We start from the raw sequence: 17956 nt of genomic DNA, 5'->3' as shown, positions 1-17956 counted from the left end.
TGTGGGTGGATATCCCCTGGGGCCCTCTTCTGTGGGTGCATATCCTCTGCGGCCCCCTTCTGTGGGTGGATATCCTCTGCGGCCCCCTTCTGTGGGTGGATATCCCCTGCGGCCCCCTTCTGTGGGTGGATATCCTCTGCGACCCTCTTCTGTGGGTGGATATCCCCTGCGGCCCCCTTCTGTGGGTGGATCTCCTCTGCGACCCTCTTCTGTGGGTGGATATCCTCTGCGGCCCCCTTCTGTGGGTGGATATCCCCTGCGGCCCCCTTCTGTGGGTGGATATCCCCTGCTGCCCCCTTCTGTGGGTGGATATCCCCTGCGGCCCCCTTCTGTGGGTGGATCTCCTCTGCGACACCCTTCTGTGGGTGGATATCCCCTGCGGCCCTCTTCTGTGGGTGGATATCCCCTGCGGCCCCCTTCTGTGGGTGGATATCCCCTGCGGCCCCCTTCTGTGGGTGGATATCCCCTGCGGCCCTCTTCTGTGGGTGGATATCCCCTGCGGCCCCCTTCTGTGGGTGGATATCCCCTGCGGCCCTCTTCTGTGGGTGGATATCCCCTGCGGCCCCCTTCTGTGGGTGGATCTCTTCTGCGACACCCTTCTGTGGGTGGATATCCCCTGCGGCCCTCTTCTGTGGGTGGATATCCCCTGCGGCCCCCTTCTGTGGGTGGATCTCCTCTGCGACACCCTTCTGTGGGTGGATATCCCCTGCGGCCCTCTTCTGTGGGTGGATATCCCCTGCGGCCCCCTTCTGTGGGTGGATATCCCCTGCGGCCCCCTTCTGTGGGTGGATATCCCCTGCGGCCCCCTTCTGTGGGTGGATATCCCCTGCTGCCCCCTTCTGTGGGTGGATATCCCCTGCGGCCCCCTTCTGTGGGTGGATCTCCTCTGCGACACCCTTCTGTGGGTGGATATCCTTTTGTAGCTATCCACTTTCTCATGATACATTTTACTTGCACAAACTATCAGTCGAGTCTTTTTATAACAAAGTAGATTGACTAAAATGGACACAATTGTAACAAACCCACAGCAGAAGAAGCATTATTATCCAGAAGAATTTTTTTTTTTTTGCTCTGGGGTCGGATATAACATGTTTCCATTCACTTATAGTGAGCAGAAATTATAAAATGGATGTAAATGGAAATTCACAATTTATTAGTGACAGAACTGTTCATCATAGTGTGGTAGTACTTTTGTTACATAGGACTGCACACTGGTCTGGAAAATGACTTCTGTGAATTTGTGATCACAGCTGTTACAGCTTGTAATAAAGTCTGGCCTCCGCCCGTCTCCCGGTAGGAAACAAGAATATGAGAGGAGTCGTCATTATTAATGACCGTTCCTAGAAAGTTCCTAGAAAGCCGGAGATCAGAGGACGCAGAAACCACTGAACCCGTTGGAGTGTCAGGAATCAGATACACGAGCTCGCCTCCATGGCGGGCAGTGAGAATCCCGCGCACACGCTGATACGGCCGCGTTCACACTGGGACTCGCACCGCGGACCCATCACAAGACGCGTACAAGATTTGCGGGTTTTCTTGTGTGGTATTCATTACCATTTTTATGCCAAATTTTTCAAAATGGCGCACGCGGTTCACTGATTTTGCCTAAAGTAAGAAATGTTCTTTTCTTCTGTCTTTAGTTGTTTTCTGCTATTTTTTTTTACCACAAAAAGTGTCACATGTTGCAAAAAACTCACACCGAAATAGCTGCTGTGCTCAAAACCACTCCAAGGGGCAGAGTGTTACAGTGGCGCCAAATTGTGTTACTTATTAAAAAATGAAAATTGATGAATTAGGCGAAAACGTCTGGAGATCACAAACAACGCGCACAATGGCGAGCAAATAATGATGGAATAGTGCAGCGTCCTCGACCGCAGGGACGGCCATTACTACGGGGTCCCATCTCAGGAGGTCGTAGGGTGGTGGCCGGTGGGCTCACATTGTCATCACACAGAAATGTCACTCGTCAGCTCTTGTTTTCTGGTGTCGGAGTGTGGCGCCCCCGAGGGTTCAGTCGCCACAGAGGTACTGCACTGCCTCCTTTTCTTTCTTTGCATTAATTATATCCCTCACGTGTTCCTGGATTCTGACCTGAAGAGCTCTAGTGGTCACACCTATATATATCAAACCACAGGGGCACGCGAGGTGATCGATAACAGATTCTGTGTTGCAAGGGATATGGTGGACAATATTAAATGTCCTATCCCCCCGGTCATTTAGAAATTGTCTACATTTAGGGATATATTTGCATACAGAGCAAGAACCACAAGGAAGAGATCCCCATGGTGGACCTCTACTGCCAGAGAGAAAAGGACTCGCTTTAGGTGGAACATAATGACGTTTTCTTAGCACATCACTAAGATTGCGTGATCTCCTCCGAGTGATGGATGGGGTCGGGGGTAAATGATATTTTAGATCGCTATCTGTCAAAAGGATGGACCAGTTTTTGAAAGGATATTTTGAATTTGTCTCCAGTTAGAATTAAAAGTGGCTATAAAACGTAGTTTTGTATCATTAACATGAGATCTATTAGAGATAGTGTTAGATTTATACGACAGGAGTCCCTGTCTGACCATTTTGGTCGCCCTATTATAACCTTTGTTGATGTCCCTAAGCTTATAACCTCTTTCCAAAAATCTATTAGATTTGTGCCACAACAGACTGTGAGTAAAGCTTTGGAACTACATGCCCTGGTGTCCTCCACTTATTCCTGCGCCAACCTGCTCGGCACTGCTACATCCCTTGCACCTGACACTACACCATCTATGTGTCACTTCACCTACTCTGCCCTGGGACTACAGCCCTGCCTGTGGAGGGCTATACCATCACTGCTGCACCACACCATCTGTCCCAGAGGATCTTTCTGCAGCGTTGGCTTAACATCTCTATTGCCGAATACCACAGGTGGCGTCACGACTCATTCATTCATAAACTCTAATCATCATAAGCACACTAAACATTCCCCTTTTACAATGGGCGCCCAGGGCCACGGGCCGGGTCCCAGCTGCCGTGACATCTCCCATTGAAGCTCATCGGGCCCGGTACCGAGTACCTCACAGCCCTGGGAGGGCAACCCATGAGCGTCCCCTGAGCGGAAGCGATGTCCATGGTTTAAGATCAGGAGCAGAAGAACTGGAAAACTCCTGATGATTCTCATCCATATAGTCGTCCGTGTGTCCGTTTCTTATGTCCGTGTGTCTGTTTCTTATGTCTTGTTATCACCACATCGGATCCCTGCTGTAACAGGCAGGGTCTCTGGCGTGTTACTTCACTCACCCATGCTGTGGTCAGTTCTTCCCTTCCCCATGTTCTGCATGCTTCCAGCCGGGCCTCTAGCCATGTTCTTAGGACACACGTTCGCGCTCCCACCCTCTTAAAGAGCAAGCACATGCACTTGCTATTTCCTCCCCAGTCAGTGGCTGTGGGACACTATGTAAATATTGCTTCCTCCCCACTGGGGAGGTGCCAGAGCAACCTTCCTGTTTTGCAGTCTATGTAGTGTAAGGTTGCATACCTGCCTGCTTGACTCTGGTGCAGACCCTGCCTGCTTGACTCTGGTGCAGACCCTGCCTGCTTGACTCTGGTGCAGACCCTGCCTGCTTGACTCTGGTGCAGACCCTGCCTGCTTGACTCTGGTGCAGACCCTGCCTGCAGCACTGTGATACGAACTCTGCCTGCTGCTCCATCCAGTCTGTCCTTCTGGGTCCAAAGGCTGCGCCTCCATTGGACTGTCCTGGAGTGGTACCTTGCGTGTGTCGGGAGCCAAGTCTAACCTCACCATCAGAGGCTCTAGTGAATAGTCCGGTGATCTTAGTCATTCCCCTCCAGGCTCTCTGTGGTCAGTGGCACAGTGGTTCCACAAACCACGTCTGTGTGGCATGTCTGTGTGTCTGTTTCTTGTGTCTGTGTGTCCTCCATGTGTCCTGTGAGGTTCCAAGGGGAGAGGTATTAGAAAACAGATATGTTTCCCCCCGTTTCATTGCTTATGTCTCCCGGTACTGATGGTGAAGCCGGTTTATTTCACTGCAATCTGGTCCTAGTTTCTTTAGTGATCAGCGTGGAAAAGACTGATGGTTCCCCGTCCACACGTTCAATCCAGGTTTTGATTCCTGACGGGTCCAGCTGATATAATCAGGAGGAGCTGGGATCTCTCTCACTCTCTCTGGTCTGCTGGGCTGGGAGCTGACACAGTAAGAGTACATGGACTTCTTTGTTAAAATTGGATGAAGGGTTTAGGAGTTTCAGCTCCTTAACATGTGCCACCCTGTTTTTAAAGGGACCAAAAGTAATTGGACAGTTGACTCCAAGGCTATTTCATGGACAGGTGTGGGCAATCCCTTCGTTATGTCATTCTCAATTAAGCAGATAAAAGGCCTGGAGTTGATTTGAGGTGTGGTTCTTGCATTTGGAAGGTTTTGCTGTGAAGGAAACATGCGGTCAAAGGAGCTCTCCATGCAGGTGAAACAAGCCATCCTTAAGCGGCAAAAACAGAAAAAACCCATCCGAGAAATTGCCACAACATTAGGAGGGGCAAAATCTACAGTTTGGTACATCCTGAGAAAGAAAGAAAGCACTGGTGAACTCATCAATGCAAGAAGACCTGGGCGCCCACGGAAGACAACAGTGGTGGATGATCGCAGAATAATCTCCATGGTGAACAGAAACCCCTTCACAACAGCCAACCAAGTGACCAACACTCTCCAGGAGGCAGGCGTATCAATATCCAAATCTGCCATAAAGAGAAGACTGCATTAAAGTAAATACAGAGGGGTCACTGCACAGTGCAAGCCACTCATAAGCATCAAGAATCAAAAGGCTAGACTGGACTTTGCTGAAAAACATCTAAAAAAGCCAGCACAGTTCTGGAAGAACATTCTATGGACAGATGAAACCAAGATCAACCTCTACCAGAATGATGGAAAGAGAAAAGTATGGCGAAGGCGTGGTACAGCTCATGATCCAAAGCATACCAAATCATCTGTAAGACACGGCGGAGGCAGTGTGATGGCTTGGGCATGCATGGCTGCCAGTGGCACTGGGTCACTAGTGTTTATTGATGATGTGACACAGGACAGAAGCAGCCGGATGAATTCTGAGCTATTCAGAGCCATACTGTGTGCTCAGATCCAGCCAAATGCAGCCAAACTGATTGGTCGTCGTTTCACACTACAGATGGACTATGACCCAAAACATAAAGCCAAAGCAACCCAGGAGTTTATTAAAGCAAAGAAGTGCAATATTCTTGAATGGCCAAGTCAGTCACCTGATCTCAACCCAATTGAGCATTTCACTTGTTAAAGACTAAACTTCAGACAGAAAGGCCCACAAACAAACAGCAACTGAAAACCACCGCAGTGAAGGCCTGGCAGAGCATCAAAAAGGAGGAAACACAGCGTCTGGCGATGTCCATGAGGTCAAGACCTCAGGCAGTCATTGCCAACAAAGGGTTTTCAACCAAGTACTAGAAATGAACATTTTACTTACAATGATTTAGTCTGTCCAATTACTTTTGGTCCCTTTAAAAACAGGGTGGCACATGTTAAGGAGCTGAAACTCCTAAACCCTTCATCCAATGTTAATGTGGACACCCTCAAATGAAAGCTGAAAGTCTGAACTTCAACTGTGTCTGAATTGTTTTGTTTAAAATTCATTGTGGTAATGTCTAGAACCAAAATTAGAAAAATGTTGTCTCTGTCCAAATATATATGGACCTAACTGTATGTGATCACTTTCAGTTATTAATCACAATGCGTCCATAATAATCGGGTGTTGCTCAGATGATCCGCACGGGGTCTGATGTTGCCCATAGATTTGTATGGGAGGTCTCATCCAGGACGCAGAGTAGCGCGTGCTGCCATATAGATACTTGGTCCCCGTGGCTCATCCGTCCTCTTAGCGTCCGCTGCGTTACATTTTCTGCATGCGGACAATGTTTCCTCAGACCGCCCAGGGCCATCTTATCTCGGGCAGGAGACCTTCATTCTGTCAGTGGGCAGATCATCGGCCGCAGTCATCGTCGCGGTGGAGATAATTGTGTAATCACAGGATAAGGAAATCTCCAGATCTGATACTTTGCATGTCTCTGATACAACAGAAGGAGCGAATCCCCTGCAGGAAGTAGATAACTGAGCGGTGATACATGTGACTAACGGAAGAGACAGATGGAGGTGACACTATTGTGATCAAAGAAGTGTAAAAGTAATCTCACCGCGACAAGGTGACCCGATCGGGGTGGTCCTAGCACTAGCAAGTCGCCTCACTATGTGTCAGCAGGGCAAGAGCAGAACCTGATCGTTCCACACAGGCCCATGGACAGCGCTATATAGACAAAATGCACAGCTCAAAAAGGAGGAGATGAGCACCTGTATGTACAAGGTGCAAGGGACTAGTTGCAGCGTGTAGGTGCACATTAACACTACGACCATTAACATACAGAACCTCAGCGTGCCGTCCCATCTCTCCATCTTACTGTACTTCTTTGTACGTTGCACATATAGGGGCACCCCCCACCCCAGTTTTGGGCTGTGCATCTTGTCTGGGTCCTGCTCTGCCCCCTGCTGACACCGTGAGGTGAGATACTAGAGCTCGGGTCCTGACCGGGTCACCTTGTCGTGGTGGTGTGGATTCTATGCTGCTTTGATCAGCCGTATTCGTCTGCACTGGTGCAAGAATGCCCTCCGGACAACCCCATCATCCTCTACCTGGCAGTGGCATAGCCTCCAACCGTCCTGTATACAGGGCAGTGTCCCCGCAGTACGACCTGGCCCCTGCTGCAACGCTTGCTCTTATAATTCCTCCTGTCATCCTGTGAATGGCTGCGCAGAGTGTGCACGTTACTGACTTGTTCATCTCACGCTGCGCAGAGTGTGCACATTACTGACCTTCTCCGCTCATGCTGCACAGAGTGTGCAAATTACTGATTTGTTCTGCTCATGCTGCGCAAAGTGTGCACATTGACAGAGCTGCTCCTTCTCTTCTGCTCTGTTCGGCGTCACAGCTGATGTCCTGCTGATTTTCAGCTGGCTCAGTTCGTTTCTCTAATGTTGGGGGACATGGAAGTGGTCTTGTTAATGTTGCCTTGACTGGAGTCACCCTTGATCTACAGGTCGGTATATGTGTTGTCACAGGTTTACCGTGACAGAGATGAGCCAGAAGACCGCAGCGTCTGATTTCTCCTAGTCCTGCACGGGTTAGAAGCACTTCACATGCATATTAAATAGTGTAAATTTCTTTTAGCATTTCAGGGGTTAATCTGCTTAGTTGAGATCTCCTGGACGCTTTCCTGTATTAAGGCTCTCAGCTGTACCCCTCCCATCTCCTATATAATCTAGACCCTGGCTAGTACTCATTGTCAGTGCTAGCTTATGCTGCATGGCTGGAGGTTGGTGGTGGTTATTGGAGAAGGCATTTGGTGGATTTATCTGTACCTGTTGCTTGTTTTGGGTGTGTGATAATTCCCTTTCTTCTTCTACTTTGGTTTAACCCCAACCTCCACTCCCCGATGCATTCCTCTGTTGTATTTGTGAGTACATTTGTGTGTTTGGTATTTTCCATTTCCCCTGTTCGTATTACCTTGTTAGACTGGTTGGTGTATTAGGGTACACTACTGCTCCCCTCTTCCCCAAGTAGGGGAAGGGTACAGACTGAAGGCGGATTCAGGAGCTAAGGTACATGGCCCCGGCATCTTCACCATCAGAAGTAATCTGATGAACAGGGCGAGCTAGGGCACTGCTAGTGTTATGGACAGGGAAGGAGCCCCTGGTCCCAGGACACCCAACAGAGTTGTGACGTGTCTCGTGCTGGAGTATATCACAGGGGGGCCACATTTTACCACTGTGATATTTTTGAGGGGTCATTCTGTCTAGATACCCCATAATTTGGTTACATGGGCCCCTGTCGCCCCCATATATCATGCGAACACTGATGTAACTATACAACATCTAATAAAAATGTGCACCGTGTGTTATACAGCGAGACTCTGCAGTCAACACTGACTTGTACACAATGATGTACGACTGCTACCCTAGGAGACACTGATGTAAGCCCCCAACATATCCCCCAGATATATACTGCCAATATATACTCATGAAATATACCCCCAAATACTGTACACCTCTGACCTATCCCCCCAAAATATACCTCCGATATACTATACTGTGCAAAATTCTTAGGCAGAGGTGAAATAAATGCTGCAGAGTCTGGTGATTGCCCGTCGCCTCCGTCATCTGTACCTGGTGACTGCCCGTCGCCTCCGTCATCTGTATCTGGTGACTGCCCGTCGCCTCTGTCATCAGTACCTGGTGACCGCCCATCGCCTCCGTCATCTGTATCTGGTGACCGCCCGTCGCCTCTGTCATCAGTACCTGGTGACCGCCCGTCGCCTCCGTCATCTGTATCTGGTGACCGCCCGTCGCCTCCGTCATCTGTATCTGGTGACCGCCCGTCGCCTCCGTCATCTGTACCTGGTGACCGCCCGTCGCCTCCGTCATCTGTATCTGGTGACTGCCCGTCGCCTCTGTCATCAGTACCTGGTGACCGCCCTTCGCCTCCGTCATCTGTATCTGGTGACTGCCCGTCGCCTCTGTCATCAGTATCTGGTGACCGCCCGTCGCCTCCGTCATCTGTACCTGGTGACCGCCTGTCGCCTCCGTCATCTGTATCTGGTGACTGCCCGTCGCCTCCGTCATCTGTACCTGGTGACCGCCCGTCGCCTCCGTCATCTGTATCTGGTGACTGCCCGTCGCCTCTGTCATCAGTACCTGGTGACCGCCCGTCGCCTCCGTCATCTGTATCTGGTGACTGCCCGTCGCCTCCGTCATCTGTACCTGGTGACCGCCCGTCGCCTCCGTCATCTGTATCTGGTGACTGCCCGTCGCCTCTGTCATCAGTACCTGGTGACCGCCCGTCGCCTCCGTCATCTGTATCTGGTGACTGCCCGTCGCCTCCGTCATCTGTACCTGGTGACCGCCCGTCGCCTCCGTCATCTGTGTCTGGTGACTGTCCGTCGCCTCTGTCATCAGTATATAGCAATGTATAATACAGTGTATAGTATATAGCTGTGGAGGTCGGCGTGCACTTCGGCTCCTCTGTGCGCGCTCTGCGTTGCGCAGTGTTTCGTTACATTTCAGCATTTCCCTCTTCACGGAGCAGATTAATAGTGTATAAGAGAATGCGCAGGAAACCTCCATCGACCTCTTCTTCGATCTTGGTCTCGCTGCTTCCTGATCATTTCTACATTTACTCTCTACTCGACTATCGAGCAGCCGCCATTTCCAGGACTGTCTGAGTCTGTCACTGAACAGAGGCTGTCTAGCAGCCAGGGCGAGACGCTGCTGTCCAGCAGCACAGAGCATTTCAGGAGAGCAGGGCTGTGGGGACTTGTAAGTCTGAATCCTGACATCTTCTCTCCTTTCTGCAGGTGGATACGGACGACGTCATCACCAAAGAGGAACAGATTTACCTGCTCTTTTTAGCGAAAGGAAAGTGCGAACAACACCTGAAGTCTAAACCACAAGGTGAGACCCCGATACGGCCCGATAGTAGAGGGGCCAAGGAACGGTTTATTAACGTCTTCACTGGCAGATGCTGAAAGTAGCCACTTTACCTTTACACGGCGGTAATATTACAGGTGTATACAGCAGTGCTACTACTACATACAATGACACTGCAAGTATACACGGCTGTATTACAATAAACATTGCATCAAGACCAGGCATACGGTGTGCGATGGGACATTTCCCGGCATGCGATGGGACATTTCCCGGCGTACAGTGCGCGATGGGACATTTCCCGGCGTACGGTGTGCGATGGGACATTTCCCGGCATGCGATGGGACATTTCCCGGCGTACGGTGCGCGATGGGACATTTCCCGGCGTACGGTGCGCGATGGGACATTTCCCGGCGTACGGTGCGCGATGGGACATTTCCCGGCGTACGGTGCGCGATGGGACGTTTCCCGGCGTACGGTGCGCGATGGGACATTTCCCGGCGTACGGTGCGAGATGGGACATTTCCCGGCGTACGGTGCGCGATGGGACATTTCCCGGCGTACGGTGCGCGATGAGACGTTTCCCGGCGTACTGTGCGCGATGGGACATTTCCCGGCGTACGGTGCGCGATGGGACATTTCCCGGCGTACGGTGCGCGATGGGACATTTCCCGGCGTACGGTGGGCGATGGGACATTTCCCGGCGTACGGTGCGCGATGGGACATTTCCCGGCGTACGGTGGGCGATGGGACGCTTCCCGGCATACAGTGTGCGATGGGACGTTTCCCGGCGTACGGTGCGTGATGGGACGTTTCCCGGCGTACGGTGCGCGATGGGACATTTCCCGGCGTACGGTGCGCGATGGGACATTTCCCGGCGTACGGTGCGCGATGGGACGTTTCCCGGCGTACGGTGCGCGATGGGACATTTCCCGGCGTACGGTGGGCGATGGGACATTTCCCGGCGTACGGTGCGCGATGGGACATTTCCCGGCGTACGGTGCGCGATGGGACATTTCCCGGCGTACGGTGTGCGATGGGACATTTCCCGGCGTACGGTGCGCGATGGGACATTTCCCGGCGTACGGTGCGCGATGGGACATTTCCCGGCGTACGGTGCGCGATGGGACATTTCCCGGCGTACGGTGCGCGATGGGACGTTTCCCGGCGTACGGTGCGCGATGGGACGTTTCCCGGCGTACGGTGCGCGATGGGACGTTTCCCGGCGTACGGTGCGCGATGGGACTTTCCCGGCGTACGGTGCGCGATGGGACATTTCCCGGCGTATGGTGCGCGATGGGACATTTCAGTTCCGGTGTTTTTCTGTGTACATTATCCAGTCGTGCAGTTTGGTAGCAGGGAATTGTGTATTTTCCCCATTTCCATTAAGGGTGATTGTGGCTTTTGTCCCCTGTGTCCCCTTCAATGCTCCAGGGTAGAATAAGATGACAGCGGGTCTACAGGCAGAATGCTCTCTGTGATCCTGGGAGATCTGCTGTATGAGGAAAAGCAGTTGTTTGGGATCTTGTGCACTGGCCCCACTCGTCTTGAGTCTGGATGTCCAGTAGGATTATGTTTTGTATCATTTGTGTTTTGCTTTTGCTGAATTACTGCATATATGAGACCAATAAAACTGGTTACAGCCAGTTGTTTCAGACTTGCCTGGTGTGACCTGTTTTTGAAGTGTCTGAAATTCGAATCTGACCTATGAGACGGCGATGATCCAGTGAGCGAATCTCCTAAGCGGTCACATATGGTGGAGAATGCGGGCACAAAAATCCAGCAAGTTGTATGTTCTGGATAAAGTCTGCCGCACAGTGCAGAGATGGAGGACATTGTTAAACAGCTGGTTCAGGCCAACATGCATCTACAGGGGTCTGGAGGGGACAGAGGAGTCTCAAAGGGAAAGAGGAGTCTTGGAGAAATAGAGGGGTTGGGATGGGACATGGGGGGGGGGATCCATTATAGGTTATAAACTGAAGGGAAGAATAAATGGAAATGAGTCACATGACAGCAGTGCAAGTCCTGTATGGAAGTCATACTATCCTACTGTAGTTGCTGATAGGTGTAGTAGTTGCAGTGTAGTGTTGGTTGTGGTTGCTGATGGGTGTAGTAGTTGCAGTATAGTGTTGGTTGTGGTTGCTGATGGGTGTAGTAGTTGCAGTGTAGTGTTGGTTGTGGTTGCTGATGGGTGTAGTAGTTGCAGTGTAGTGTTGGTTGTGGTTGCTGATGGGTGTAGTAGTTGCAGTGTAGCGTTGGTTGTGGTTGCTGATGGGTGTAGTAGTTGCAGTGTAGTGTTGGTTGTGGTTGCTGATGGGTGTAGTAGTTGCAGTGTAGTGTTGGTTGTTGATGCTGGGTGTAGTAGTATGGCTATGTACGCACGGTGGGGATTTGATGCGCTTCCACAGCGTTTTTTCCGCACGAAATGCTCCAAAAACGCAAGTGATTACTGAAGCAATGTTAATCAATGGCATTCCTGTATTGGTGTGCACATGCTGCGGAAATTTCCATCCTTATTTGCAGTGTTTTATTTTCCGCAGCATGTCAATTCTTTTTGCAAATCTGCAGCGTTTCTGCACCCATTGACTTCCATTGAGTCAGTAAAATCCACAGCAAAACCGCAGGTGTAAAAAGGTTTGCAGATTTGCTGCCGAAAAAGCTGCAGAAAAGGAAATGTCAGAAGGGGAATATGTGTGTGTGCGGGTGTCTGCCTCTCTCAGACAGCATGAGCCAATGACGGGAGAATAGTCTCATCAACCGGCTCCTGAGTTCAATTGTAAAAAAAAAAATCTAAATTATTGACATAATCACATACAATATACATACTCACCGAACACCTAATCCCCGACGTCTGCATCTCCTGCAAGCAATCAAAAATAATAAACCAACATATACTCCCTGTCCGCCGTAGTCCATTTAGTAACAAGTGTCCCACGTTGATGTCACCCGGTCGCCAGCGATACACTGTGGGAAAGATTACCTCCTGTCAGTGTATCACTGCGCTACCGTGAGAGTTCACTGGAGTTTGTCAGCTGATCAGCTCTGGTGCTCTCACTTACAGCACTACCGCTGTGTGAGAACTTCCCCACGCAGCAGTGCCATAAGTGAGAGCACTGGAGCTGATCAGCTGATGAACTCCAGTGAACTCTCACGGTAGTGCAGTGATACACTGACAGGAGGTAATCACTCCTACAGTGTATCGCTGGAGGCTGGGTAGAGCGGTGACATCTACTGATGTGACTGTTCTACACGTGAGATCGTCGTGGGACACGCGGCAAATGGACTACAGTGGACCGGATAGTGTTATATGTTGGTTTATTATTTTATTTTTGTTGCAGGAGACGAGGGCGTTGTGGATTAGGCGTTCAGTAAATATGGTAAATTAAGATTCAATAAAGGAGTCTGTGTGATTATTTCAAATAAAGGACTTTATTCTGGCTGTGTCTTTACCACATAACTATAGGATTAGTAATGGATAGGTGTCTTATAGATGCTTCTCCATGACTAATCCATGGGCTTGATGTCACCTGACAATACAAAGGTGAAATCAACCCCACAAATATGAACCCCACTTGCCACCACTACAGGGCTAGTGGGAAGACCGAGGCTAAGTGCCAGAATTAATAAGATGTGCCATTTCTGGGGCAGCTGAGAGCTGATGTTTTTAGCCTGGGGGAGGGGTGCCAATATACATGGCCTTTTCCCAGGCTATTAATATCAGCTTGCAGCTGTCTGCCTAGGCTTGGCTGGTTCAATTTTTTTTTTCTGGGGTTCCCCTGTAAACTAGCCAGTAAAAGCTAAGCAAACATCTGTGAGCTGATATTAATAGCCTGGGAACCTTTATGGCTATTGGCTCCTTCCCAGAAATATAAAATCAGCCCTCAGCTGTTTGCTTTCCCTCTGCTGGTTATGAAAACCTTGAGCTGGTAAATATATTTTATATACACATTATATATTCACCTATGTTTGTTTCGTGTGTGTAGAGGTTGAACAAGGAAATTACATCACAATTCTCTTTTTTTTAAATAATATATCTTTATTTAGCTCTATGGATTTATAAAAACGCATTAAAAATGCATAAAAAAGCGGGGATTTTCAACTGCGTTTTCTGCCAAGAGATGCAGAAACCACGCAGAAATTTCTGCAAGCATATTCACAACGTGCGCACATAGCCTTACAGTATAGCGTTGGTTGTGGGTGATGCTGGGTGTAGTAGTTGCAGTATAGTGTTGGTTGTGGTTGCTGATGGGTGTAGTAGTTACAGTATAGTGTTGGTTGTAGTTGATGCTGGGTGTAGTAGTTACGGTATAGCGTTGGTTGTGGTTGCTGATGGGTGTAGTAGTTACAGTATAGCGTTGGTTGTGGTTGCTGATGGGTGTAGTAGTTGCAGTATAGTGTTGGTTGTGGTTGCTGATGGGTGTAGTAGTTGCAGTATAGTGTTGGTTGTGGTTGCTGATGGGTGTAGTAGTTGCAGTATAGTGTTGGTTGTGGTTGCTGATGGATGTAGTAGTTACAGTATAGTGTTGGTTGTGGTTGCTGATGGGTGTAGTAGTTACGGTATAGTGTTTGTGGTTGCTGATGGGTGTAGTAGTTGCAGTATAGTGTTGGTTGTGGTTGCTGATGGGTGTAGTAGTTGCAGTATAGTGTTGGTTGTAGTTGCTGATGGGTGTAGTAGTTGCAGTATAGTGTTGGTTGTGGTTGCTGATGGATGTAGTAGTTACAGTATAGTGTTGGTTGTGGTTGCTGATGGGTGTAGTAGTTACGGTATAGTGTTTGTGGTTGCTGATGGATGTAGTAGTTGCAGTATAGTGTTGGTTGTGGTTGCTGATGGGTGTAGTAGTTGCAGTATAGTGTTGGTTGTGGTTGCTGATGGGTGTAGTAGTTGCAGTATAGCGTTGGTTGTGGTTGCTGATGGGTGTAGTAGTTGCAGTATAGTGTTGGTTGTGGTTGCTGATGGGTGTAGTAGTTGCAGTATAGCGTTGGTTGTTGTTGCTGATGGGTGTAGTAGTCGCAGTATAGCGTTGGTTGTGGTTGCTGATGGGTGTAGTAGTTACAGTATAGCGTTGGTTGTGGTTGCAGATGGGTGTAGTAGTTACAGTATAGTGTTGGTTGTGGTTGCTGATGGGTGTAGTAGTCACAGTATAGTGTTGGTTGTGGTTGCTGATGGGTGTAGTAGTTGCAGTATAGCTTTGGTTGTGGTTGCTGATGGATGTAGTAGTTGCAGTATAGCGTTGGTTGTGGTTGCTGATGGGTGCAGTAGTCGCAGTATAGCGTTGGTTGTGGTTGCTGATGGGTGTAGTAGTTACAGTATAGCGTTGGTTGTGGTTGCTGATGGGTGTAGTAGTTACAGTATAGCGTTGGTTGTGGTTGCTGATGGGTGTAGTAGTTACAGTATAGTGTTGTTTGTGGTTGCTGATGGGTGTAGTAGTTGCAGTTTGGTTTTGTTTCTTGTGTAAAATCTGCAGATAAATGAAGCGGAGCGGGGCACGGAGTCGGGAGAGTTGCACTTGTGTCTGGGTTATTCTCATTTTCTAGCCGTGACTCTTTTCTGACGGCTGTAAATTGCTTCCATTCGCTTCGCAGACAGCGCCGGCCGTGATATTGATGCACTGCCCGTGTATTTCTGTTTATTGGTCTGTAAATCAGAAAAAAAACTTGTAACCTAAATCTCCCACTACAGTAACATATGGATACAATATGTCAGCCACTGGTTACAATGTATCCTCTATACAATCTGCACAGGAAGCAGCAGAACTTATATGTCTATAATCACCCCCATCATTTTACTATAAATAGAGGAAGAGAACAAGAGGCCGACATCCATCATCACCACGTCAGATCCCGGAGACTCAATCTATGGGAAAGGCGTTATCGCAGCTTAATCTGTAGGATTGAGGTTTTCTTATCGTTGGCAGTGACACAACATGTTCTATATACCGGACGCCTCTAATTCTGGCCGGTGTGCTGGGAACCAAAGGATTTCCCACGTTCACTCTATAATATAATGCAGCCCCCACAGGCAGACTCTATATAGTATAATGCATCCCCCATACGCAGACTCAATATAGTATAATGCATCCCCCATAGGCAGACTCTATAGTATAATGCACTCCCCATAGGCAGACTCTATATAGCATATTGCATCCCCAAATAGGCAGACTCTATATAGTATATTGCATCCCCCATAGGCAGACTCTATAGTATAATGCACTCCCCATAAGCAGACTCTATATAGTATATTGCATCCCCAAATAGGCAGACTCTATATAGTATAATGCACTCCCCATAGACAGACTCTATAAAGTATAATGCATCCCCAGTAGGCAGACTCTATATAGTATATTGCATCCCACATAGGCAGACTCTATATAGTATAATGCATCCCCCATTCACAGACTCTATAGTATAATGCATCCCCCGTAGGCAGACTCTGTAGTATAATGCACTCCCCATACGCAGACTCTATATAGTATAATGCACTCCCCATAGGCAGACTCTATATAGTATAATGCATCCCCCGTAGGCAGACTCTATATAGTATATTGCATCCCCCATACGCAGACTCTATATAGTATAATGCATCCCCCATACGCAGACTCTATAGTATAATGTATCCCCCACACATTATGAGTGATCCCCTCCATGGATGAGAAGCCTCCACACATTGTGAGTGACCCCCTCCATGGATGAGAAGCCCCCACACATTGTGAGTGACCCCTCCATGGATGAGAAGCCCCCACACATTGTGAGTGACCCCTCCATGGATGAGAAGCCCCCACACATTGTGAGTGATCCCCTCCATGGATGAGAAGCCCCCACACATTGTGAGTGACCCCTCCATGGATGGGAAGCCCCCACACATTGTGAGTGATCCCCTCCATGGATGAGAAGCCTCCACACATTGTGAGTGACCCCTCCATGGATGAGAAGCCCCCACACATTGTGAGTGACCCCTCCATGGATGAGAAGTCCCTGCACTATGTGAGTGACCCCTCCATGGATGAGAAGCCCCCACACATTGTGAGTGATCCCCTCCATGGATGAGAAGCCCCCACACATTGTGAGTGACCCCTCCATGGATGGGAAGCCCCCACACATTGTGAGTGATCCCCTCCATGGATGAGAAGCCTCCACACATTGTGAGTGACCCCCTCCATGGATGAGAAGCCCCTGTACTAAGTGAGTGACCCCCTCCATGGATGAGAAGCCCCCACACATTGTGAGTGACCCTCTCCATGGATGAGAAGCCCCCGCACATTGTGAGTGACCCCCTCCATGGATGAGAAGCCCCCACACATTGAGTGATCCCCTCCATTGATGAGAAGCCCCCACACATTGAGTGATCCCCTCCATGGATGAGAAGCCCCACACATTGAGCGATCCCCTCCATGGATGAGAAGCCCCCACACATTGAGTGATCCCCTCCATGGATGAGAAGCCCCCACACATTGAGTGATCCCCTCCATGGATGAGAAGCCCCACACATTGAGTGATCCCCTCCATGGATAAGAAGCCCCCACACATTGAGCTATCCCCTCCATGGATGAGAAGCCCCCCCGCACATTATGAGTGACCCCCTCCATGGATGAGAAGCCCCCACACATTGTGAGTGATCCCCTCCATGGATGAGAAGCCCCCTGCACATTGTGAGTGATTCCCTCCATGGATGAGAAGCCCCCGCACATTGTGAGTGACCCCTCCATGGATGAGAAGCCCCCACACATTGTGAGTGATCCCCTCCATGGATGAGAAGCCCCCTGCACATTGTGAGTAACCCCTCCATGGATGAGAAGCCCCCCGCACATTGTGAGTGACCCCCTCCATGGATGAGAAGCCTCCACACATTGTGAGTGACCCCTCCATGGATGAGAAGCCTCCACACATTGTGAGTGACCCCCTCCATGGATGAGAAGCCCCCACACATTATGAGTTATCCCCTCCATGGATGAGAAGCCCCCACACATTGTGAGTGATCCCCTCCATGGATGAGAAGCCCCCACACATTGTGAGTGATCCCCTCCATGGATGAGAAGCCCCCACACATTGTGAGTGACCCCTCCATGGATGAGAAGCCCCCACACATTGTGAGTGACCCCCTTCATGGATGAGAAGCCCCCACACATTGTGAGTGACCCCCAAAGGATGAGAAGCCCCCCACACATTGTGAGTGATCCCTTCCATGGATGAGAAGCTCCCACACATTGTGAGTGATCCCCTCCATGGATGAGAAGCCCCCACACATTGTGAGTGATCCCCTCCATGGATGAGAAGCCCCCACACATTGTGAGTGACCCCTCCATGGATGAGAAGCCCCCACACATTGTGAGTGACCCCCTTCATGGATGAGAAGCCCCCACACATTGTGAGTGACCCCCAAAGGATGAGAAGCCCCCCACACATTGCGAGTGATCCCTTCCATGGATGAGAAGCTCCCACACATTGTGAGTGACCCCTCCATGGATGAGAAG

At 49.7% G+C, this 17956-nt stretch overlaps 1 protein-coding gene across 1 annotated transcript in view; it reads left to right on the top strand.

Annotated features, from left to right (window-relative positions):
• The window catches only part of PTH1R (parathyroid hormone 1 receptor), a 255353-nt gene that overhangs the window by 142355 nt on the left and 95042 nt on the right, over positions 1-17956 (top strand). The window contains exon 2 of the mRNA XM_073551148.1: positions 9419-9515. Within this exon, the coding sequence (XP_073407249.1) occupies positions 9419-9515 (97 nt within the window). The remainder of the gene's footprint in view (positions 1-9418; positions 9516-17956) is intronic.

This window comes from Dendrobates tinctorius, unplaced genomic scaffold, assembly GCF_039654945.1.
Source record: "Dendrobates tinctorius isolate UK_male_01 unplaced genomic scaffold, ASM3965494v1 ptg000173l, whole genome shotgun sequence".
In the NCBI taxonomy this organism is placed as follows: domain Eukaryota; kingdom Metazoa; phylum Chordata; class Amphibia; order Anura; family Dendrobatidae; genus Dendrobates; species Dendrobates tinctorius.
The sequence above is the reverse complement of the archived record's forward strand: the minus strand, read 5'-3'. Positions and strand labels throughout refer to the sequence as shown.